At 37.9% G+C, this 27,126-nt stretch overlaps 2 protein-coding genes across 3 annotated transcripts; one reads left to right on the forward strand and one right to left on the reverse strand.

Moving 5' to 3' along the window:
• Positions 1–635: 635 nt before the first annotated feature.
• LOC141077326 (uncharacterized) lies at positions 636–15,166 on the reverse strand. 2 transcript variants are annotated; one of them, XM_073564181.1, is made up of 2 exons: positions 15,032–15,166; positions 636–2,338 (listed from the first exon to the last, which is right to left on the reverse strand). In XM_073564181.1, exons 1-2 carry the CDS (start codon positions 15,141–15,143, stop codon positions 1,482–1,484), a joined length of 969 nt encoding a protein of 322 aa, XP_073420282.1. In that variant the 5' UTR covers positions 15,144–15,166; the 3' UTR covers positions 636–1,481. The 2 variants fall into 2 exon arrangements, with proteins under 2 accessions (XP_073420282.1, XP_073420283.1); XM_073564182.1 differs by lacking the exon at positions 15,032–15,166 and adding an exon at positions 14,682–15,009.
• Positions 15,167–19,944: 4,778 nt separating this feature from the next.
• On the forward strand, positions 19,945–26,440 carry SIX3 (SIX homeobox 3). The gene is made up of 2 exons (XM_073564218.1): positions 19,945–20,821; positions 24,349–26,440. The coding sequence occupies exons 1-2, from the start codon at positions 20,127–20,129 to the stop codon at positions 24,542–24,544; spliced, it is 891 nt and encodes a 296-aa protein (XP_073420319.1). The 5' UTR covers positions 19,945–20,126; the 3' UTR covers positions 24,545–26,440.
• The last annotated feature ends 686 nt before the right edge of the window (positions 26,441–27,126 follow it).

The raw sequence follows: 27,126 nt of genomic DNA on the forward strand, positions 1-27,126 counted from the left end.
AGGCAAAGAATAGTACCCTATGACAACGTCATCACAGCTGCTGCGCTCTACATAAGTAGTGACCGAGGTGAAAGAAGATGAACAGCTAGTGAACAAAGTTAGTATTTTATCATCTTCAGTGCAATTCAATGCTGTTTCTGTTCATTACTAAGAGCTGCATTTAACATTTTTACACCATTTCTAATTGGAACATTGGTTATGGCTAGAGATTGGTTTAAGGTTGGGCTTAGAGTTAGTGGTGTGACGTCAAGGGCTAGGGATAGGGTTAGGGATAGGGTTATTTCTAGAGTTATGGATAGGGTTAGGGATAGGGCTAGAATAATATTATTGTTAAAAAATATAATAATGTATGAGTTTTTATTTTTAAAATCTAGTGTTTAATTTCAGTAAAAAAAAAAAAAAAACAGAAAAAAAACCTATGAGGTTAGTGTGCAGCCTACATTACATCAGTATTTTCCTTAAATTACAATCCATGTGCTTGGGAGATAAGGGGAGAAATAGTGGGCTGTGGAAGGGACTCAGGGAGAGCTAAAATACTTACCTTGTTCTAACTGCTGGCAACCCAAGCTACGCCACTATTTAGGACAGCTTTATAACAGCCGCCTGACACTGAAAAAATGAAACTCACGGAAGCATTGTTTCTTAAATATTTAATAAGGGAATTAGCACTTTTAGGATCTGAAGAGGGAAATAATAAAGCACAAATTCTAGAGTGTCTAAGTTTATTAACAGAAAACTTTAACAACACAGTGAAAAGAAAGAAAGGAAAAAAATGGAAGATAATTATTGAAAAAGCAAAAGGTAACAAATAGAAAACCCTGAATGGTACATACAGAAAGCTGTATCTGGTGTTTTCACCACTACTTTAGAGGAAGAAATGTGGCAGAGATTGTTTAGTAATCAGCAGTGTAGGGAAAATATCAGATGTATTTCTCTATCTATCTATCTATCTATCTATCTATTATATATCTATTATCTATCATCTATTTATCTATCTCTTATCTATCATCTATCTATCTATTGTCTATCTATTATCTATTATCTATCTATCTATTATTTACCTATCGATCTATCTCTCTATCTATCATCTATCTATCTATCTTATCTATCTATCATCTATCTATCTATCTATCTATCTATCGTTTTTTGCTACTCATCCTGCTATGCCAATTGAACACTGGTTGGGGAAGCAGGCACTTCAATAAGGTATTGCTTTGGTGCTGTTCCAGTTTTTTCTAGATAGATAGATAGATAGATAGATAGATAGATAGATAGATAGATAGATAGATACAAAAAATCCAAAAAGCAGGAACAGCACACTGGTTTTTCAGGGTTAAATAAGAGCTGTTTATTTAGCTCATACGTGTGCTGTTCCTGCTTTTTGGATTTTTTGCATCATATAGGTTTGGTACATGCCTTTGGGAGCTTTGCACCTGGACTCTCTTTTGTATTTTTGTGCTGCTCTATTTTCTTGTCTTAAATTAGATAGACAGACAGATGGATGATAGATAGATAGATAGATAGATAGGAGATAGAAAAATAGATAGATAGATAGATAGATAGATAGATAGATAGATAGGTAGGAGATAGAAAGAAAGAAAGATAGATAGATAGATAGATAGATAGATAGATAGATAGGAGATAGAAAGATAGATAGGAGATAGATAGATAGATAGATAGATAGATAGATAGATAGATAGATAGGAGATAGATAGATAGATAGATAGATAGATAGATAGGAGATAGGAAGATAGATAGGAGATAGGAAGATAGATAGGAGATAGAAAGATAGGTAGATAGATAGATAGATAGATAGATAGATAGATAGGAGATAGAAAGATAGATGATAGATAGATAGATGATAGATAGATAGATAGATAGATAGATAGATGATAGATAGATAGATAGATAGGAGATAGATACTGTAGATAGATAGATAGATAGATAGATAGATAGATAGATAGATAATTGACAGAAGAGCAGTAAGAATGAGCCGCCAGTGATTGGAGACATCTCTTATTATCAGTGAGCTCCTGGTCGCACACAGAGGCTTCCATGCTGCTGGCTTCCTCCCAGGTTTTGGTTTTTCCACCTTCACCCTGTGGAATCTTTGTGTTTTTCCTTTCACGCTGCAGACAGTGTGGAGCAGATCTCGCCCCGGTCCTCCCTGGCCTCGCCCGCTCCATCCTCCCCCGGCCAGTGACGCAGGGATGCTGCATAGTTCCACCAGTCTGGACCATTTCAGAGATGAAGAAAAACAAACATTCCCGGAGCTGCGGCCATGCGGAGGGCTGAGGAGGAGGACCGGCGGGCACATCCTCCCGAGGAAGGAAAAGGGCTGTTTGAAGAGAGAAAACAAAGGAGTCAATAGTCTGTGTAACCCTAACATGAACCAGGAGCCTTGTGGACACACGGAGGGACCTCACCTCCCAGTGACTTCCCACTACCTTCCCCTGACACTCCACTGACTCCTACACAATGAGCTGTCCCCCTGTATACATGGGAGGGCAAGGTTTGCCCCAGAGAGTAGTATTCACACACTGTCCTTACGTCATGCAGCCAGTCACAGGCCATCAGGCTATTTTGGGGATTATTTTGGGATTCAAATCTTTTGGAACAATACAGGGATCTTTTCTGCCCTGTCTGTAAAATATTGGCCATGAAGACCTTAGCATCAGCTCAGCCACATACAGAGAGAAAAAAAAAAGTTTGGGATAACTTTAGTCAATTCTTTAATTTAATGTAATACAAAGAGAAATAAAAAATAGGAAAAAGTTTATGAAAAGTTCATCATTTTCATATTAACTGGGCACATTGAACGTATGGTGGATATACTGAACATACATTAATCCTTTCTATATATTTGTGGCTTCTTTTGGTCTCTTTTTTTTAAATCTGTCTTGAAGTTAAATTTTATTTTATTTGGGGGGGGGTTTATTACTTTTTCTTTTTAGAATAAAAATAGCAAGATCATGAACATTAATACATAGAAAAAAATGATTACATTTTTATACATCCGAAATGTCCAATGATGTGAAAGAATAATCCAGTGGTTTAATATATTTTTGTTTTGTTTTGTTTTTAAAATAATACACTTGTTTGTAAATAATATTTTGCTTTCTTTTTAAAGATGTAACTATTATATGACAAATTATAATATAATCATTACGAAGCTTCGAAATCGAACGTTCACATCGAATTCTGGTTTGTAATATTTGGACTGTTCCCTAATGTCCTCACACTTTAAAGTGATCCCATTTAAAATGCTGCTCAGCTCTTAGAATATTGCTCCACCTTTTTATAATTTGTCATGTATTGTGTAATCTCGTGATCATGTAGATCTATTGTTCCATTTCTCCAGGTTGTCCATGTGTCTGGAATTGGCTGCTGTTCCTTGGACATTGATGGTTCTCTTGCAGATGCCCCTGACTTCAGTACCCCAGGTAATAGCATTTCTCAGGGCATAATGATGACTTCCACTCCACCCTCCCCTCTTATGGAGGCCCAACTAAAGTTTATTAAACATTCATGAGTAATATTGGACTAAGTGAATGGCCCCAACTTCATTACAGGACTTGTTTAAATCAAGGCCACTTCTAATGAAACAGAGAGAAGTCTCTCCCCAGCAGCTGTCCTTCATCCATATTTCATGGCACAATCAGATAATGCGTCCCACCACCTCCTCAATTATTCACAGATAAACATTTTCAAGACGTTTTGACATCTGTCTTAGTGCTTGCTATTAATTTAGTAATCACTCCAGTTAAATATGTAGATCAGTGACTTTCTGCGATGGCCAATATCAGCTGGAGGGGGAGAGTTTCTCTCATTTTCCTCGTTTTCTTCTCTATGGTTTGGGATTAAAAAAAAGAGCTGACAAAACAATTTAGGGTGTGACTGGATGAAATCGCGTACCATTTGTCATTCCAAATTGAGAACTATACACAGATCATCAATATTTTTAGAAAATGATTTACAAGATCTGAATAATACATAAATAAATTAAAAGAGAGAAAGAGATAGAATGAGATAGATAGATATATAGATAAATATACATTGCCTGAAAAGATAGACAGATAGATATAGTATAGATAGATTGATATTTAGTTAAATGGATAGATTGATAGATAATAGATAGAAACATAGATAATTAGATAGATAGATAGATAGATAGATAATAGGTAGAAATATAGATAATTAGATAGATAAATAATAGATAGATAATTAGATGGATAGATTTATAGATAATAGATAGATAAATAGATAGATAAATAATAGATAATTAGATGGATAGATATATAGATAATAGATAGATAAATAGATAGATAATTAGATAGATATCATTACCTGAATAGATAGATAGATATTAGATAGATAGATAGATAGATAGATAGATAGATATGGGATAGATAGATATAGTATAGATAGATTGATATTTAATTAAATGGATAGATTGATAGATAATATATAGAAACAGATAATTAGATGATAGATAGATAGATAGATAGATAGATGATAGATAGATAATAGATAGATACATAGATAGATAATAGATAGATAGATAGATAGATAATAGATAAATAAATAGATAATTAGTAGATATACTTTACCTGAACATATAGATAATAGATAGATAGATAATAGACAGACAGACAGATAGATAGATAGATAGATAGATAGATAGATAGATAAATAGATAGATAGATAGATAGATAGATAGATAGATAGATAGATAGAGAAAGGTCCATATTGTTAGGACAGAAACGTCGCCACTTTGGGCTAATAAAATAGCTCCATTTTTCATCATGAATGGTGTGCTGCCTCTGGTTCTTTTGGACTCCTAGATAGAGAGATAGATACATGGATAGATATTAGATAGATAGATAGATAGATAGATAGATAGATAGATAGATAGATAGATAATTTGTTAACAGCCTATTGTGAGATGTCTTGGATAGCCACATGATGATCAGATGCAATCTAGTAGATGGAAATAGATATTGCTGTGTAAAAAATCAGGGTAAAACCATATTATTACACAAAGGAGCTGCCAATAGACCAGCACAGTGCAATCATTTACATCACTGTAAATCCTGTTTAATACGCTGGAAGAAAAGGAACCTGTGGGAAAGGTTGACTTAAAGCAGCAAAATAACAGAACAGCCATACATTCATCTGGCCATTTAGATGTCTGTTAAGGATCTGCAGTTGCTTTATTGAAACGCAAATACTGTTTCTATAGCAGCTAAGATCACCCAGTGGGAGGGAGGATAGGTATTTTGCAAATGTCACCTAGATTGTAAATGTTGGTTTAAGAGAGAGAAAAAGGAAGAAATTAACTAAAATGATGTAAAGTCTTGGGAGTAGAGAGAAAAAAAAAATAATAATAGAGCTATAGATACAACAATAAAGGCAGTGTTATTGTATTGTAGCAGATTGGTAACAGATAGCCAGCTATAAATAAATCAAATACAGTATATATAATTAAATAAAGCAATCGAATTATACAATATAATAGAATTGCACAATATAAAATAATGAAATAAAAACATAACAATAAACGATACTCAACACAAAAATATACAATGTAAGAGAGGCGCAGAGGAACAAATATTAGTAATGAATAGTAACAACAATAAAGCAAAAATGGAAAAAAAAAATAAAACAATGTGGTAATGGTTTGTTTTTTTTTCAAATAATAATAGGAACAAATAAAAACACATTTTTTTCCTTCTAGAATATTTGCACCAATTGTTACAATCTAGAAGCCGGGAGCAAAGATGAAAGGTCTGAAGATGACAATGAAATATCGGATAAACTGTCGGGATAAATATTTGCACAGGAGTCTTATTAACAGACGGTGGTTACAGACATTCAGTTACATTTAATACGAATATTTTGCAGAATGTTTCACCTATTCTGCAGGTTTGTCTCCAAATGCATCACATATATACTGGAGTCTATAGAATTGTCACTATCATTACCATCACCTACTTTTACATATCTCTTCTATTTTTATTATTAATACATAAAAGCAATTCAGATATATTAACAAGTTCATACAAACTGTAAAAATACTGCCCTGAATGCAAATAATAAAAAGCTTAATCATATTTTATATCATTAATAAAGGGGAAAAAATAAAACAGAAGCTATAGTATGGTGACATTCCATTCTGGATGTATTTGTGCCATAGGGTATATACCTTTCCCAGTCCTGGCAGAGCGAATATATACTCGGCGCATTCGCCTTAGCAGGTTTCTTCTCTCTGTTTGCTTTCATCATTGCAATCTGTGCACTGAATGTATATTAGTGTCTGTGGTTTATGTGTGAGAACTAAAGCTGATGTATAGAGTCGTGCAGAATATTGAGTATATTGGAGTATATGGTCCAAGTGTGTGTACAGAGAACCCATATGCCTCATTCTATATGTTGGCACGTGTCTTATTAGCCATTTATTTCTATAGATTGACCATCAAGTAAAGATTGTGTATATGAGGGACTTTATATGGCGTGAGACTTGAAAGAGTAATAGTAAATATTGACTTTTATAAGGATTTCCGTTGCGCATTTAGTGAATTCGAATTATATGAGACAGAGAGGAGAGAAAAAAGAGACAGTGAGAGAGGGATGAGAGAGACAGAGAGAGAAAGAAGAGAGAAAGAGGGAAAGTCTGTGGTATACAATGATGTTTATATTGTTATGTATGCCCATGAACCCCTGAGTGTATGATGATGCATATATCGGTGTCATTTCATCTAGGAATGTAATATATACAGTATGAGGATTGCTGTACAGGGTTATGTACATTGTAGGGTTTTTATGATGATGTTCATGCGGTTATGTGATGTTCATGTTTGTGAATGTGTGTGTATGTATATATGTATGTATGTGTGTGTGTTTGTATGTGTGTGTGTGTGTATGCGTGTGAATATATATATATATATGTATGTGTGTATGTATGTGTTTGCATGTGTGTATGTGTGTGTAAGTTTGTGTATGTGTGTATGTGTGTGTGTGTTTGTGTGTATGCGTGTGAATATATATATATATGTGTGTGTATATATGCATATGTGTGTGTATGTGTGTTTGTATGTGTGTGTATGTGTGTTTGTATGTGTATATGTGTCTGTATGTGTGTGTGTGTGTGTGTATATATGCATATGTGTGTGTGTATGTATATATGCATATGTGTGTGTGTGTGTGTGTGTGTGTGTGTTTGTCTGTGTATGTGTGTTTGTATTTGTGTATATATGCATATGTGTGTGTATGTGTGTGTGTGTATATATGCATATGTGTGTGTATGTGTGTGTGTGTGTGTATATATGCATATGTGTGTGTGTGTGTGTGTGTGTGTTTGTCTGTGTATGTGTGTTTGTATGTGTATATGTGTCTGTATGTGTGTGTGTGTGTGTGTATATATGCATATGTGTGTGTGTGTGTATATATGCATATGTGTGTGTGTGTGTGTTTGTCTGTGTATGTGTGTTTGTATTTGTGTATATATGCATATGTGTGTGTATGTGTGTGTGAATATATATATATATATATATGTGTGTGGGTGTTATTGTACACCCTATTATGTATGGATTTGTATATTATGTGTGGGGTAGATGTGTTTATTAGATTATTATGTGTTTATTAGATAGCTCCATTCTGGGGTTAGTATGATGTGTGTCATGAGGATGGCTGTACTGAATTCTCTACAATTATCTAGGTGTATTATTGTGCACTTTTATTTGTATGTCTGTGTATTGTAAGTGAGGGTTTGTGATGGGTGTGTGTATTGCACAGCTCCATGCTGCATATAGTGATGTGGTTAGTATGAGCATTGCTCTGTAGGGTTCCCTACATAGATCTGTGTCTTATTTTGAAGTCCATGCTGTTATAAATGGCTAAGTATAGAAGGAGCTGCATGTGTCGGTGTAGATATTGGTATGAAGAGGTTCCTGCTGTAGATAGACACTGTATAGTATAAGGATTGCTGTGTAGGATTGTATTCACTGATGAGTGTTTATATTGATACTTATTCTGGTGTATATGGTTCTGTATATATGTGGTTATATGTGCTGGTGTAGAGCAGGGTGTGAAGGGTGTATGTTATTGTGCACTTTTATGTGTATGATTCTGTATTGTGTGTGGAATAAGTGTTGTCGTTTTGCAGCTAGTGATGGGTATAGTATGAGGACTGGCTGTGTAGGATCGTATACATGCACGTGTGTATATTGATGGAGCAGCCTCCTGCAGAGCACTGTCTGCTGCACTGCTACCTGCCCCATGCTCTGTGTGTTATCTCAGCCTGGGGACATCCTTCCTTCTCACTATTGATTGTTCAATCCAAACAGAGCAAAAGAGGGAAATAGTATTGGACAGATGCTGCTCATTCGTGAGTAACAGGTTCACTGCCGCCTGGCTCCTGCACCATTATCCTGTACCTGCAGCAGCCTGGGAACCTCTGCATTCTCCGGGGCCTCATCCCTCCAGTGATCCCCCTTCTCTGTGAACAGCATAGAATTGCATATTGATTCAACAAGTACCAATTTTTAATTTCCAAGAAAAATTCGGCAAACATGCTAGCATGTAGAGGAGCCGGTATGTTGGTGCTTTATCTAGCTTAGATCCCTACAAAACAAAAGGTTTTGTATTTGTTATCACCTGTTATGAGAGAGAAAATGGATGGATGGATGGATGGATGGATGGATGGATGGATGGATGGATCAGGACTTTGCAAATAGGGAATATGTCTTAATTTTGATACAAACTACACTGCATGACATGCAAACTGTAGGCGAAGGAAGAAAGGTAGGAAAGAAAGATAGAAAGAAAGAAAGAAAGAAAGAAAGAAAGAAAGAAAGAGATAAAAAGAAAGAGGAAGAGAAAGAAAGAGAAGGAGAAAGAAAGAAAGAAAGAAAGAAAGAAAGAAAGAAAGAAAGAAAGAAAGAAAGAAAAAAGAGAAGGAGAAAGAGAGAGTGAGAGAGAAAAAGAAAGAGAAAAAATAGAGAAAGAATTAAAGAAAGAACACAAGGCAAGAAAGAAAGCCATGAAAAAGAAAGACGAAAGAGAGAAAGAAATGGAAAAAAAAGAAACAGAAAAGTGCAAGTCATAGATAGATAGATAGATAGATAGATAGATAGATAGATAGACAATAGATATATAATAGATAGATAGATAGATAGTATTGATAGATAAAGGATAGATAGGGGATAGATAGATAGTATTGATAGATAAAGGATAGATAGGGGATAGATAGATAGATAGATAGATAGATAGATAGATAGATAGATAGATAGATAGATAGATCTTAACCAGTGTTATAGTGCACAGGATTTAGCATTTGTCCATGCACCCTTTGTCACCTATATGCCTAGACCTCCCGTGCACCTAGATGATACATTGTTATGGTCGGTGGGATCACACTGTGCCCACCATCTAGTGGTCCAGCCGCCCCCAGCAGTCAGTGTGAAGGTCACAGGGACATTTGCGGATTGATGAAATGCTTCATAGTGCGATGGTCATTGGGATTTCTGCACATGCAGAGTTGTAATTGGTAAGAGATTTATGGAGAAAGAGCGGAATGAGCTCGTGATTTCATCGTGATTCAGGCCAGTAATATTATTGAATTAAATGTTTTCCTTTATTAATGGGTTAACGCTGAAATATAAAATACAATCAAGATAATCTTCAAAGGTCATTTCGCACATTGTCAACGTTTACAGACACATTGATCAAAAAGAAAATGGAAATGAAACAGCAGCATTGTCTTTATTTTCCATGTTTACGCTGATTGCACAATTTATTTTGTCACAACTGGACGATTGGCGTGAAACAGTTAAAAATAAACATCCAGGTGCCCCCCCCCCCTTATTAGACAATAACTTCCCGGTAAATACAAATCATAGAATCGAATTTACGATTGACTAACACAATAGAGAGTCTGGGGACTAATAATCGATAAGGAAACGAAATGCTGGAAACCACTGAGCAGATTTGGAGTCGGGGCACATGAGGTTTATCTGTAGCTTCATTACTGGTCATTATTTATGGAAAACTCCACTAACAATAGAGTCAATACTTAAAAAGGAAAACAAACATCGACTGTAACCTGGCTCGTGGTTCTGATGGAAGCATCGGGGTCTAATTGACTTGGACAGGACTGATGAATTCAATTTAGTAAAAAATGCTTTATTTTCTAGGAATAATTGCTGAAGCCTATTACATTCTTGTGTGATGTCCTGAAGACATGAGTATGTGTGCAAGTGTCAATATGTGGGACTATAGGGGAGCATTTGTATATGGATGTTCTTATGCATGTGTGTGTGATGTATCATTTGTGCAGATGAATGTGTGAATATAGTGTACAATGCCTGTGTGTAAGTGTTTATATGTGTGTGGATAATGTTTGAGCATATTTGTGGGTATCTGTGTATAACAAGTACATGTGTGACTGTAGATGTGTAAGCTAAAATATACAATCTGTTCAAACACACACACACACAAACACACACACACACACACACATATATATATATATATATATATACATACTGCTCAAAAAATAAAAGGAACACTATTCCATTTGCAACAGGCTGCTTGTGTTCCCTTTTTTATTTTTTTGAGCAGTATATATATATATATATATATATATATATTTATTATATATTCCATCTGTGTGTTCTGCCTGTCATTAGTTCATTATATGTTAGCATATAATGTGTGTATATATACACATATGGCAGTGTGTGCTGCAGTCACTTACCCCTTAGGAGCTCCTGCCTGCAGAGAAAGACCCTTTCCAGGTCTATGCAGGCAGCACCTAGCTTTATACAGTGCAGTGTAACAGCCAGGTGAGTAGGATGCAGTGCACACTGTGCAGCCCCTGGCTCATACAAAGCTCAGTGAAGCACATCCCCAGTCTACAGGTGCTGCTGGACCCTCTTCTCTTCTATAACTCCACATCTATCATACACTGGATTCCAGCCCTGCACCTCCCAAGAGACAGAGGTGGGGGTCTCCCCATATCTTGCCACCTGCAATGTGGGGTGGGGGGCTGCTCACTATTGAAGGGGGCTAGAGGTCTTTGGACCTTCACATTTAACACCTAACCTGACTTAAATAATATTGGGGGAAAGAATCACAAGGTAAACAGGAGGCTGTGCAATGCAAAATTAATAATAACATATGAGAATAATTAGCAAGGATGTTACTTAATATTTCCCCAGAGTAGACCAATGCTGGCAGTGTGTCTGTCTGTAGTTTTTGCTAATAATCTAATGTCAATATTCTTAATATGATTATTATTGTTGTTATTGTCCTCACTATAACAGAGCTGATATTAGCTTATAGCAGGACAAGCCACCCCTCAAACACTAATGATGCCCAGCCAGCTCTCTGGGGGAATATCTAGCCTGTCATTATTAGTCAGTGACTATTCTCTGCTGGGTGATAATGATGATGATGATGGTGATGATGATGATTCAGCAGGACACCAGGTCTCGTTACATAAATAGTTGTCACCTCGATATACGGCTGTTATAAGGCTCAGTTCTCCTGCTCAAGAGCCTAATGATGAATACAGTCATGTCATTACACTCACTCCTCGCCTGCCTGTCTCTCGGGTCTGCATTTTTGGAAGAAGGGAAGGAGGGTGTAGGGAGGAGGATGGGGGGGGGGATAAAATAAAGCTAATCAAACCCTTTGTCATGGCCAAATTCTCCCTTGGGGTCTATCAAACATTTGTTTTGAATAATTCACTTGAAGACTTGAAAATACTAATTGATTTTAAAGTACAACCCAAAGGGAGGAGAGACAAGCAAATTACAGGCACAGGGCAGAGTCCTACCTGAGAGGGGAAATGTACAGGAGCGATGCTGGACCTCCCCTGGAGAGGGGAAGCCCTGCCCTGCAAAGTGCAAGCTGCCAGTTATGTGTCCAGTTACATCATCAGTCAGTATATATATATATATATATATATATATATACTGCTCAAAAAAAATAAAGGGAACACTAAGATACCACATCTTAGATATCTCTGAATGAAATATTCCAGTTGCGAATCTTTATTCATTACATCATTACACAGTGGAATGTTTTGAGAACAATTAAACTTAAAAATGATCAATGTAAATCAAAGTGAATATCCCATGGAGGCCTGGATTTGGAATGATACTCAAAATCAAAGTGAAAAATCAAATTACAGGCAGATCCAATTTTTAGTGTTCCCTTTATTTTTTTGAGCAATGTATATATAAATACATAGATATATTAAAAGCAAGATGCATGTGCAGTATGTGTGTGTGTGTATAAAATCCACCTTTTCACTGATTTCCGTTGCAGTGTTGCTTTATATATATGTATATATATATATATATGTCTATATATATAAAAAAAAATATGTATATCAATCTATCTCTATCTTTTGTCCAAATGAGAAGAATTCCTTCCTGCAATTTACATGGTATTATTATTATTGTTGATGCATGATTGTCAATATTTTCAAATATAATATGTAAAGTGTACAAACCTACATGCTACTATATTATGCCTATCAGCATTTTTTGAATCATAATGATAACAACTATGATGATGATGAGAATAATAATAATTATTATTATTTTATAATATTAGTATTGATACTAAATTTATTTTTCTGTTTTTGTCCAGTTTGGATATGTGATTACTGGCTTTCTCCTAGACAATCTCCTGTTCTTTATTCCTTTGAACCTCTATTTGTATAATTCCAGCTCCCCAGTCTCCTGCACTGTCCATCCTGAGCCCTGCTGCTCTCACTGTGGATAGAACTGGCTGGCCACTTTTTTTTGTTCTGTAGCCTGCTCTCCCTCCAAGTTGGCTCCTTTCAGGAAAGGATTGTGCAGCAATTCATTAGAGCTGAGTTGACATAAGGTAAAACCTACATTGAGAAGGGCCATTCATTCGGGGTGAGGGAGAGCCTCATTAAGCCCAGCTAACAAGGCTGCAGATGTCCAGGCTGCCCAGTGGCTCTATACTAGCAGGATGTCCCCTTAATGAGGGGGAGCCCAGCACACTGAGCAAATATTCAAACTTACTTTCCCTCCACGAACTTTTATTTTTTCTTTTCATTTTTTTTTCCGTTTTGGGTTAAGTTATGTAAATAAATAAAGTTGGATTCAGTTTAGTACATAACTTACAATACAAATGATGCAACAATTTTATTCTTTTAACTCATTAACCGCCCCATGAGTGGGGGGGGGGTCCCTCTCTGGCTGGGGGAGAAGGGGTTAAAGGTTTCTTTTACCATCAACATAATTATGTTTTCACAGGATTAATGGAGACATGTGCAATATGATGGGGGCATTTTGTAGTTTGTGACAGAATTATTTAAATCAGCAGGATGTCCTGATGACACCTCACTCATGGGAATGGGGCTTTTTTTTTTTGCAATTTCAGCTTTTGTTTATGTCTTCTTAATAAATACAATAGATACAGCAGCTTTTATTCACTTGTTTTATGTGTTTTTCTTCTATATATGTCCTGTCTTCTAAAGAAGAGGAAAATGTTTATTACAGTGATGTGTAATAAGCGCAATTGGCTGATGATGGTGTGTAGATAGGTGGGCATGGCTGATATCACAAAAGCTAGGCTGCAATTAATATATGTGCTTAGATATATTGGGCAATTATATCAATGTAGGGGTGGGATCGATCCAAGAATATGAATGGGTGGGTGGTTTGCTAGAAATAGATAGATAATAGATAGATGATAGATAGATAGATAGATAGATAGATAGATAGATAGATAGATAGATAGATAGATAGATCGATAGATAAATAGATAGATAGATAGATAAAAGTAAAAAAATAGGCAGCACTCAAATTTTTGATTTAGATAGATAGATAGATAGATAGATAGATAGATAGATAGATATGGGGATAGATAGATATTAGATAGATAGATAGATAGATAGATAGATAGATAGATAGATAGATAGGAAAATGGAGGCAGCAAATAACTTTTGTACACTCTTTTGGTATGCTCCCTCTAGTTTTTACTTTTTTTATCTGGATGATTTGATATGTACCAGGGAGGCTTTGCACCCTCATTTCTTTGTGATTCTTCTCTATTTTGATAGATAGATAGATAGATAGATAGATAGATAGATAGATAGCTATAGCTAGATATATAGACGATAGATAGATAGATAGATAATAGATAGATAGATAGATAGATAGATAGATAGATAGATAGCTAGATATATAGATAACAGATAGACAGATAGATAGATAGATAGATAGATAGATAGATAGATAGATAGATAGATCTTATTTACATTATTCTGATAGGGTTAGGTGACTTAATTGGTTTTAAAAAATAACAGTGACACATGGTTCAGTGCTAGTTGTATATTATAGATCTATAAAACCTCAGCTCTGCTGCATTGATAAGCTCAGCTCCCCCTGTATGTATACAGACACACAATCAGCCAGACACTACATGCTGTATAGCCATGTACACACTATAGTCCAGCACATACTATTTGAATTCACTGTTACATATCACTACATCTAATAAATTCACTGTGAGACAAATCTAACAAGACCATCCTAGCTCTACAGACATAGAAACACCCCAGCTATGACCCTGCATGAATCACTTTTCCTTCTAATGAACAGACAGATCGATACACAACATGGCATTCTTCTAACCTCTGGTGGGCAGTGCCTTGGGTTCCTGTGCCCTGGATGTGCCCGGGCTGATGGAGGTGCTGCAGCAGCCGGGGAGAGGGGCGCCCACCATGCACCCAGCCAGCACAAAGACAAGGCTTGATGTTGGGAAATACAGTGCTCAGCACCTGCAGTCTAACTGCACATTAATCCCTCAGTCACTGGGTCCATTGCGTTTAACCCCTAAAGTGCCGGCTCCCTCCATCCTGCTTCACAGATGATTATGCCCCTGACCCCCCATCTAGAATAACAAAACCGGCGGAAAGGTCATCGGCAGCCCTCCAGAAGGAGCCTGCTATAATGATAGGCAGAGAAGAGAGGCTCAAACTTACAGGATCCGGAAAGGCTTTGCAGTGGAGTGTGCTGCATTCTGTGCAGAGCTCTTGTCTCCCTGCTGATGGCTGCGGAGCCCCAGACCTTTATCCCAGCTCTATCTCCACACATCTTAAACTGGGACTTAGGAAAAGAAGTCCCTTCCATTGACAATTTCCAGCCAGCAGCTGCAGACATTTAAAGCCATTTACACCCCTGGCCCCAGAACACAAAGCTGCAGCCAACAATCCCCTGCTTGTACAGAAGAATGTGTCCCCCCTTATACAGAGCCCAGCACTGCTTCACACTTCTATCTACAGTGTACAGGAAACATATACAGTATGCAAGGCCAGAATATTAACCATCAGAATCAACACTTACAAGCTGAAGCATTGCACTATCCCCTTGTATTGAAGGTAATCAGCATGTTAATGCACTTAATCATCCATAACCATTCAATGTATAGAGCAAGAGAAATTATGTGAGTAACACAAGAGTCACAGTACAAGGATGCTCTGCCCCTCAGAGTGTGGCATGAATGGCAGCTACATAAGAATATACTACATGTACAGTATGTGAGTGCAAACTGTATATGAATATAACACAGCAGGTACATGTACTGTATATAAGTATACTACAGCAGGCAGCTACTCATGATATATGAATATAATAGATGAACTACATGTACTGTACATGAGTACAACACAACAGGTGCACAGACTTTATGCTACCAGCTACATGTACAGTATGTGAGTACACTTCACCAGCTACACAGATATATATCAATATACCACAGCAACTGCATCTATATCAGTATACTACAGCAGGCAGCTACTCATGATATATGATTATAATACATTAACTACATGTACTGTACAGGAGTACAATACAACAGGTGCACAGACTTTATGCTACCAGCTACATGTACTGTATGTGAGTACACCTCGCCAGCTACACAGATAATATATCAATATACCACAGCAACTGCATCTATATCAGTATACTACAGCAGGCAGCTACTCATGATATATGATTATGATACATTAACTACATTTACTGTACATGAGTACAATACAACAGGTGCACAGACTTTATGCTACCAGCTACATGTACTGAATGTGAGTACACCTCACCAACTACACAGATAATATATGAATATAATAGATTAACTACATGTACTGTATATGAGTACAATACAACAGGTGCACAGACTTTATGCTACCAACTCCATGTACTGTTTATGAGTACACAGATAAGATAAGATTATAATAGACCAACTGTATTTATATACGAATACTACAGCAGGCAGGCATATAATATATTAACTACATGTAGTGTATTGTATATGAGTACACTACGCCAGCTACAGACTGTACATGAATATAATACACCAACTACATGTACTGTATGTGAGTACACAATACCAGCTACATAGACTGTATGTCAATATAATACACCTTTATAAATATACTACACCTTCTACAATAATATAGTACCATCTAAATGGAGTATAAATGAATACACTTGTTACACAGAATGCATGTGTATTATACTATAGTTATGTATGCACTGTATATGTGCTGTTTTCATATATGAAGATACATACATATAATACTGCAGCTACAGACAGTATACAATATAACAAAATAACTAATTATACAGACGACAGATATCCAATTATACAGTCTGTTTATAAATATACCACTGCAACAACTGGGAAATGAACACTATACACCAATTATACAGGATACGTTGTTGATAAATATAGGTGTTTGTGTACGTGTCTATATATATACATATATATATATATATATATATGCCACACAGTTTATAGGTAAACAGTATATTCATATAATCTGTGTAGCTGGTGTTTCACACTTGTATGTGCTCTGTATTAGTGCACTGTATACATGTACAGCCTATGTAGCTGATTCAATGTATTCATACTCTGTGCATGAATATACTACAGCTGGGGTAAATCCATATAGACTATATGTAATATTAGTGTACATCAGCTGCAAATGATGAATCTGATCATACTACACCAACAGCACATCCTGTGTACAATAATGACACACACAACACAGTGTGTCCATATGTTATGGACTATGACAGTATAATACATTGACTGTATAGGAATCAGAATACACCATGAATATTCACTAAGATACAAGAGGTTATACCCGAAATACAATATATTAATATAGATCCCCTGCACATATAGAACATACACTATTTATTGTGCATATCTGCACCTACAACACACTGTGCTCACTGTACAAGAAGAATATGTACTATACCTAAGATGATACTGTAATTATTCACTAAATCTAGAAATATAGCATGTGTGTGAAACCATAGGATAAGATGTGTACTCTGGGATTAGCTGACGGTTCTTTCTGTCTTCCACAATGTGTCGTTACCCCATTATAGGGGCACTCCACATGCCCCCCATTATAGGGGCACTCCACTTTCCCCCCATTATAGGGGCACTCCACATGCCCCCCCATTATAGGGGCACTCCACATGCCCCCCATTATAGGGGCACTCCACTTTCCCCCCATTATAGGGGCACTCCACATGCCCCCCATTATAGGGGCACTCCACTTTCCCCCCATTATAGGGGCACTCCACATGCCCCCATTATAGGGGCACTCCACATGCCCCTCATTATAGGGGCACTCCACATGCCCCCCATTATAGGGGCACTCCACTTTCCCCCCATTATAGGGGCACTCCACTTTCCCCCCATTATAGGGGCACTCCACATGCCCCCCATTATAGGGGCACTCCACTTTCCCCCCATTATAGGGGCACTCCACTTTCCCCCCATTATAGGGGCACTCCACATGCCCCCCATTATAGGGGCACTCCACATGCCCCCTCCCCATAGCCCATGGAAAGGGTCATTGCCCCCTGTGTCCTCCATGTGCATTGTTGTGTGTCTCTGCCTCGGTGCTGGCAGTAGTTGGGGCTCTACACTTGCCCCTAGATCTCCATCGGAATGCAGAAAGGATCTTTAAGAAAAAAAAGTTTGAATTCCTGACTGATTTTTCTTGTAGGAAGGCGGCTTAGGATAATTATTTCAGCTTTACTGAGGGCAGATTAGCACAAGTCTGGCTGCAGCGTTTCAATACGCGTTGTACATGCCCTTACAATGTGCCCATTGTCTGCTACTGTGTGTGAACCCATTCAATATATACACTTTTTAACACCAAGCAAAGTCCTGTCTAAATATACACAGTAAGGCTGGAAAGACTGCCATGACCCGTACAAATCTCTGTAAATCACACTGCCATAGCGGCACACACTGAGCACTGCTACCACCCAATGGGACTGATGATAGCCATAGACTGCAACATGTGGGAGAGCTGTGCACACAGCAAGAGCTAACATTACCCTGGAGTGTCACTATTATGAATATATATGTGTGTGTGTTGTGTATACATGTGTGTGACACATATATATGTATGTATGTGTGTACAGATGTCGTATATGTGTGTGTATATATATTATGCATGTGTGTGTATATATGTGTGTGACATATGTATGTTTATGTGTATACATATGTGTGTATATAAATGTGTGTGTCTATATATGTGTCTGTGTGTATGTATATATGTGTGTATATGTGTATATATGTACACATTATATATATATAATTATCAACTATAGGGGTCAGTTTATTTTGCATACAGTATCTGCATACTCATACATACACACATCAATCTATTCATACATGCACATTCATATCTTAATATCATAACACATACTCACATTCGTTTAAATATGCACATAGATGTTCATTATCCCAGATGCAGATACACATTCTATATACGTACTTGATATTAATTCACACATGCATAGATACAGAAACACACACACTTATGCACACAGCTATTTAAACATGGACTACATGATGTATAATATCTCAGATACACACTACACACACATTAAACATACACATACATTCAATGGGTACCTATATATATATATATACATATATATCCACACATATACACACAGTGGGTGTTTGAGAACATATATGTACATAAAAATGTAACATATATGAAAACACACTCGTACACCCACTGTATGTATATATATATATATATATATATATATTCTCCCTCATACACCTACTGTACATACGATGACATATAGGGGACAGGTATGAGGGTTCACAAGGACCATACTTGAGAGTTGCTGAGGACTTGCTGGCAGCAGCCTCTGTTCCTGCCCCATTTGAAAAGTTAATAAAGAAAGAATTTGAAGTGTTGAAAACCACAACCCCCCCCCCCCCTGGAGTCCCACTGGCACTCTGCTTTGCCCTCCTCCTTGGCAGAGATGGGGTTAAGAGGGTCCAGGGTAAAGTTGCAGCAGTGCCAGGTCCTGAGTGCTGCCCGCAATCTGCTGCCTGAGCTGCCGGTAAGGTCACCCCAGTGTGAGGATGCCTCCAATGATCTCATCTCTCCTTTCTTCCCTGCACTATTAGTGCTCACATGGGCAGAATGAAGTGAAACTACGTGCAAATCATGTGTAAATGGTCTCAGTCAGAGCCCTTTATTCCAGCGTGTAGCCCAGCCTGGCCCATTTACTCCCTACACCCCCTGCCCCCCAGCCCTCCTCATCCCCCCTTCCCCCCATATCTCCTTTAGCCTCGTTAAGATCACAATAATATTCCACCCACTAATTGCTCATCCCATTCAACAATCGCATTATTTGATCCCTTATTTAGGGGAAGGGGAGTAACAGATTAGATAAACCTCCAGCACCATCCCCACCAGCAGCAGCACCTCCTCCCTGCTGCCCTCCCTCATTTAGGGGAAGTGGTCGCCTGGGTGACGTCGGAGGACATGATTGGCACACTTGACAGTGATTGGCAGTGTTGCCATGGAGACTTTAGAACGACACCTCGTAGACCAATAGAAAAGGGATACAATGTTTCAATGCTGCACTCAGTGTGGAGATATGATGAGGCCGGTGTCATTATCCGGAGGCTGCTGGTGCTGAGGAGTGCTTGAATGTTTCTTTTTTATTTATTGTTGTTATTATTATTATATCATTTCCTCCTTCTTCTTCTCTGTGTGATCCGGCCTGATCTGCGGTCATTCCATGGTGTTCAGGTCTCCTCTAGAGCTCTATCCCACCCACTTCTTCCTGCCAAACTTCAGCAGTGAGCGCTCCCTGCTCCTGGCCACCACCAGCAGCAGCTCCAGAGCCCCGGAAGAGCTGTCCATGTTCCAGCTGCCCACCCTCAACTTCTCCCCGGAGCAGGTGGCCAGCGTGTGCGAGACGCTGGAGGAGACAGGGGACATTGAGAGGCTGGGGAGGTTCCTCTGGTCCCTACCTGTGGCCCCTGGTGCTTGTGAGGCCATCAACAAGCATGAGTCCATCCTCAGAGCCAGGGCTGTGGTGGCTTTCCACACAGGCAACTTCAGAGACCTCTACCACATCCTGGAAAACCACAAGTTCACCAAGGAGTCCCATGGAAAGCTGCAGGCCATGTGGCTGGAAGCCCATTATCAGGAAGCTGAGAAGCTCAGGGGGCGCCCCCTAGGACCGGTTGACAAATACAGGGTGAGAAAGAAGTTCCCTCTGCCCAGGACCATCTGGGATGGAGAACAGAAAACCCATTGCTTCAAGGAGAGGACTCGCAGCCTCCTAAGGGAGTGGTATCTACAGGACCCTTATCCCAATCCGAGCAAGAAAAGGGAACTGGCCCAGGCCACTGGACTCACACCCACCCAGGTGGGCAACTGGTTCAAAAACCGAAGGCAAAGAGACAGGGCAGCAGCAGCTAAAAACAGGTCAGTGCCCAGCAAATTGCACAACTGTTACTGGTGTCCCCATGTAAACAATGCAAACACCTCCTGCATTAAAGTGACCCTGCTATAGATCACTCCTGCTATAGATCACTCCTTCTATAGATCACTCCTGCTATAGATCACGCCTTCTATAGATCACTCCTATAGATCACTCCTTCTATAGATCACTCCTATAGATCGCTCCTTCTATAGATCACTCCTGCTATAGATCACTCCTGCTATAGATCACGCCTTCTATAGATCACTCCTATAGATCACTCCTTCTATAGATCACTCCTATAGATCGCTCCTTCTATAGATCACTCCTGCTATAGATCACGCCTTCTATAGATCACTCCTATAGATCACTCCTTCTATAGATCACTCCTATAGATCGCTCCTTCTATAGATCACTCCTGCTATAGATCACGCCTTCTATAGATCACTCCTATTGATCACTCCTTCTATAGATCACTCATGCTATAGATCACTCCTATAGATCACTCCTGCTGTAGATCACTCCTTCTATAGATCACTCCTGCTATAGATCACTCCTTCTATACATCACTCCTGCTATAGATCACTTCTTCTATAGATCACTCCTGCTGTAGATCACTCCTATAGATCACTCCTGCTATAGATCGCTCCTGCTATAGATCGCTCCTGCTATAGATCGCTCCTGCTATAGATCACTCCTGCTATACATCACTCTGCAAAGTACAACATGCAATTGATTGTACACAAAAAATATTTTAAAAACCCCATACAAAATAATGTGTTAAAATATATACAGTTATCATAGTCAAGTAAATATAGGAATATAGCGATATGTATATTTGTGTGTGTTTTAAGCACATAGATTCAGATGTAAATGAGCTGTTTGACATTTGACACAACTCTTGGTTATATCACCAAGTGTTTTCTTCGGTTTTACATATCAATCAGATTTTCTTTTTCTATGTAGCAGATTTATTCATCATATCTATATCAATCTATGTGTATATATCTATCTAACTATCTATCCATCATCTATCTGTCTACCTAAACATACACATCTATGTTCAACATATACGTAAATTAATTAAAGACTTCAAATATTTAAAATTAAGAAGATTGCAATTAAATAAGGAGTAAATTAATAGGAAATTAAAATTCGGAAGGTTAACTATTTTATAAACATTGGATAAAATGAGAAATTGTGTACTTTAATTCATTTTTGTTGTAATATTGTACATATTCGGGAATTTTCCCTACTTTTAATATTACTGTAACATAATAATAATAATAATAATAATAATAATAATAATAATAATAATAATTCAGTGCTACTTTCCTCCATAAATAGTCAAGATATGTCCAGTAATATTACAATCACTGACATATGTGATTAGACATCATTTGTATAAGTGAATGTCCTGAATTCTTTATCATTAGAGCCCATTCTTAAGTAAGTAGCTTCTTCTCCAGGCAGGTTCTGATTTCCATTCAATTAACACAGCAGAGTGTAAACAGACGTGCAGAAGTTCTATTGTCTTCTGAAATTCATTACATGATGTCACTGGCAGAAGCCTCCTCATTTCTACTCTCACACAAATTGTTTACCTCCTTCCAATTTTTTGTTAGGGGTCAAATTAGGGAATTACAGCGGCTAGGCTTAAATGGTAAACAGGGCTGGCTGCAGGGGGCTATTGTCAGCACAAGGCTATTGACAGAGCCATTATAACATTACACAACATTTATATACACATCCATAGACAGATAGATGCATGTTAGATAGATAGATAGATAGATAGATAGATAGATAGATAGATAGATAGATAGAATGTTTTAATGTATTCTACAAGTTGCCATGGATGTGACACATGTTACATTGTATCCTATTGATGTCATTATTTTTAGTACTGTTAGTATTATTACATTAAAATAATAATAATAATAATAATAATAGATTATTAAACAATTCCAAATACCTTCATAGAAATCTCAAGTTAGCAGACATAAAGCTTCACATCTGCTGTAACTAAAATTCCAATCTCACATTACACCCTGCAGCAATTAGAAACAAGTCGGTTAATCGGAGTTTATATAACTTTGCATTTGTAGCTTGTTTTTTTTTTTGCATTTATTTTATTTGTGTGCCCTTTTGTTCAATATTATGTGACCACTTAGATAGCACTTAGTTGGTTTTTTTTTTATTTCAAGATTGGATATATGTGTTAGGTTAAGGCCCCCTGAATTTTAAATAATCCCTGTTGAATCTTTGTTTCGAGTATATATATATATACATATATATATATATATATATATATGTGTGTTAGGTGTTATTGTATAGTGGAAACTTTCTCTCTCTCTGTATATATATATATATATATATATATATATATATATATATATATATATATATATATATGTATGTATATATTGGGTGCTGTTTGTGCTTTGCATGTTATTGAGAAAACTATACTACCTGGGTCAGGGTAGATGTTAATAGTAAAAAGTTAGTAGATGTGCAGCAAAAGTTAAGATTGCGAATGAAAATAAAATACCGAATTATTGTTTTAGGTTTGATTTTTGTGTTGTGGTTTCAGATTATTTAGCTTTATTGGTGATATTGGAGTTATAGGGGGGTGCAACGCGTAATTAAATATCTTGTGAAAGGGAGGAATAGAAACATTGTACCACATTGTATTTTCGCAGAAAACTACTAAGAACACAGAGTGATGCAATGTAACTAGTGTAATAACAGCAATGAATCCAGTGTATTAATCCTGGCTGCACAGCTCACACTTGCTAATAATCAAACCTTGCATGCATGTCATTAATAATATATCTGCATATGTGTCCTAGAAGCATTTTTTCATGCTTGTAAATACCGACCCTTTAGTGCCTGTCTGTCTGCAGTTGACACATAACCGTGCATGCACATTATTCTCCAGGGCACATAATAATAATAATAACAGCATGTGTGCAGGTATTATATATCTGTATATAAGACATGATCATGTGTGTGTCCGTATTAGCACATTACGCGTGTATACCATTTTCTACAAGGCATGAATATTTGTCATTGACCCATTCATGTAATAGATGTAATTGTGAGATAGACTATCATTATCATCAGACATTTGGATATGTTCCTATGCAGCAGCATGTATGTATCTAGCTGTCATATATTTACATACATGTAGGTAATTAGTGATATATTATGCACCAATGTACATACACATCATATAATAGGGACATTTTGGAACTAATGCATGTGACTCCCATGATATATGAATAAATACAATTATTGCATAACATCTGCAATGACATATGGCAGCTATGATACAGGGCTGTTATATGGGGTATGTGCACTGGCATGTTCATGAGTCGTGTATATCAGTGATGGATGGTATATAGCAGGTGTATGTCCAGCACAATGTGGCAGGGGGGCACTGGAGTGTGCAATGCCCCCTTTATGTTTTGCCAGCTACATATCGTGACTATTTACCATGACTGTTTGTGGTGTCCCCCCTTCCCCTTCTTAGGCTCCAGCACCAATCTATTGGACAGAGCGGCATGAGGTCGTTGGCAGAGCCCGGCTGCCCCACACACAGCTCGGCAGAGTCTCCTTCCACAGCTGCTGCCAGTCCCACGACCAGTGTGTCCAGCCTGGCAGAGCGCGCCGAGACCGGCACCTCCATCCTGTCCGTCACCTCCAGTGATTCGGAATGTGATGTATGATAGACGCACTGAGCCAGCAGGAATGGACTGATGAGATGGAGCTGGACTTCCAGGGACTGGCACACAACAAGGTGGCACCTATAGACTTCTGCAGGAACAGCACAGCCACTTGCATGTAACATTTGTATGTGGGGACCTGACCTCCACCAGTCCAATCCCAAAACCTACCCAGGACCTGAACCCACCAAGAGGAGCAACTCACATGTTCACCCTATGCCCCCTAATATTATTATTATTATTTCCTGCCTCTCCTCCCTCTGTTTTTTTTTGTTTTTTTTTACCACCATCATGGTTTTTCTAATTCTCCTTCTTCTTCTATGTGTTGTGTCCAGCAGACAATCAATCAACCATCCTGTTATGATGAGCACCTTTCTTCTCCTCACCCTCTGTCACTGCCTGTGTGGGTTTCTGGTTAATGTGGAAAAAAAAGAAATAGTTTATGACTGTAACAGATTTTTATTTTTATTTCAAGATTTTATATGAATTATGTATATGTCAATGATGAGGCCACTCCCAGCTGTAATATAATAATATGTGTAGTATATAATGCCTGTATATAATATGGGGAATTGTCCTCCTTAATATTTGACCCCCTGCCCTCCCATCGTCTCTCATGTTGATCTCTGTCTCTCACTCTGACTCTTCTAGTCTATTTATTCCTCCCTTCTTTCAACTTTTCCACTTCCTTCTGTTTTTTTTTTAAATCTCTTTTGCTCCCTTTATGTAGGAAGGTTTCTTACATCTTCATATATTTCGCCTAATTATCCTTGCTTATTCTGTCTCTTTTCTCTATTTCCACAGTCAGTCACCGCTCTCCATTTCACGTCTGTCTACATATTGACTTGTTCACGTCTCTCCCTCTGTAATGCTAGACCTTTCTTTCTTTCTTTCTTTCTTTCTCTCTGTTCTTTCTTTTTCTCTCTCTGTTCTTTCTTTCTTTCTCTCTGTTCTTTCTTTCTTTCTCTCTCTCTGTTCTTTCTTTCTTTCTTTCTCCATGAGTTTCTCTCTCACTTTCCCTGCTTCTGTCTAAGCAGGCTCTCTCTTCTATATTTCTCACTCTCATTGCTCCTGTCTCTCTGTAGTCTCTTTCTTTATATCCTCAACCCCTTTCTCATTCTCCCTTTTATACTCACTCTTTTCCTCTCTCATTCTCCATCTCTCTCTCTTTTTTGCTTCTTTCATTCGATGTATTACTCTCTTTAGATATCTACCTGTCTCCTTCTATCGGAGTCTCATTTTCCCTGTTTCTGTCTAACTAGACTGTCGATCTCTCTTTCTCTGTTTCTCGCTCTCATTGCTTCTGTCTCTCTGTAGTCTCTTTCTTTTTATCCTCTACCCTTTTCTCATTCTCCCTTTTATACTCACTCTTTTCCTTTTCGTTTCCTATTCTCCCTCTCTATTTTTTTTGTTCTTTCATTCGATGTATTACTCTCTCTAGATATCTGTCTCTTTCTCTAGCAGTCTCGTTTTCCCTGCTTCTGTCGCTTTCTCAGTCTCATTGCTTCTGTTTCTCTCTAGGTCTCTTTCTTCATATCCTCTTGCCCCTTTTTCCTTCTCTGGTCTTTTCTTGTTGTTTTTCCTTTCTCCTGTTTTTTACACTTTCTCTCTTTTTCTACCTGTGAGCTGTCTCTCATCCCCCCTCTCTCCCTCCTCCCAGCCTGTCGGGGAGGCTTCCTTTATTTCGGAAGGGACTCCAGCTATAGAGAAGCCTCAGCTCTGACTCTACTCCTGGACGTTGGGATTGCTCTGACTGTGACCCCTCACTATAAGAGCGCTTACCCCCCTGTCTCTATATGTCCATCAGTTACAGTATTCAGACTTTCTTATCTATACCCAGCTATGTCCGTGTTTTATACTGAATCCCACAATATAAAGAACTTTTCTTCTCTCCCTGAATTGCACTTTTTTTTTTCCTGAGTTTTTTTTGTGAGCCAGATGGAATGTATGGTGTGCACCATCCAAAGGGTTAATTCTGCCATAGGTGCTGTAATGTAAAGCAATATTTGGTGTGTCTCTCTCAAGCTGATCCTTACACCCTGCATTGCATACATATATTTATTTGGATATTTGAAGTAAGGGATGAGTATGGGAAGTGTGGGTGCTGCTCCAGCACAGTCCCTAGAATCTGATTTAACTCTTTACAACCAGAAGTCTTCAGAGTTTAAAGACTTTAACAATGCTCTCTCCTGCAGCCTGCATTGCTGTACCCAGTGCTGCCTGCACTATTCTATAGTCAACTTCCTCTCTTAAACTTTTTATTTGTGCCCCAGGCTGGGTATCAACAAGGAACTAACACGAGGAGGTGGAGGACAGAACTTGTTGTTACTTGAAATTACATTTTTAATTTTTTTTTTCTTTTTGTAATCTCCTTATGAAGACACAAAAGAAAACTTCCCTGGATTTCTATATCAATTGCCCATCTCATCCTTCACTCCCTGGTGACCACATGTGGTATGGCTTGTCTTCAACCCCATTAGAAAAGATTAAAATATATCATCCTGGATAGAGAAGGAGGGGGGGATTATTTAAGGGGACACCCCACCACCACCCCTATATATTTCAGCTCAGTGCCAGGAGACTCC

This window comes from Dendrobates tinctorius, unplaced genomic scaffold (assembly GCF_039654945.1).
Source record: "Dendrobates tinctorius isolate UK_male_01 unplaced genomic scaffold, ASM3965494v1 ptg000434l, whole genome shotgun sequence".
NCBI classification, from domain to species: domain Eukaryota; kingdom Metazoa; phylum Chordata; class Amphibia; order Anura; family Dendrobatidae; genus Dendrobates; species Dendrobates tinctorius.

Coding starts and splice junctions, on each gene's coding strand:
- LOC141077326 (XM_073564181.1), bottom strand. CDS start 15,143: ATGTGTGGAGATAGAGCTGGGATAAAGGTCTGGGGCTCCGCAGCCATC. Junction 2,339..15,031: donor GCAAAGCCTTTCCGGATCCT/GTAAGTTTGAGC, acceptor CTCTTCAAACAG/CCCTTTTCCTTCCTCGGGAG.
- SIX3 (XM_073564218.1), top strand. CDS start 20,127: ATGGTGTTCAGGTCTCCTCTAGAGCTCTATCCCACCCACTTCTTCCTG. Junction 20,822..24,348: donor GCAGCAGCAGCTAAAAACAG/GTCAGTGCCCAG, acceptor TCCCCTTCTTAG/GCTCCAGCACCAATCTATTG.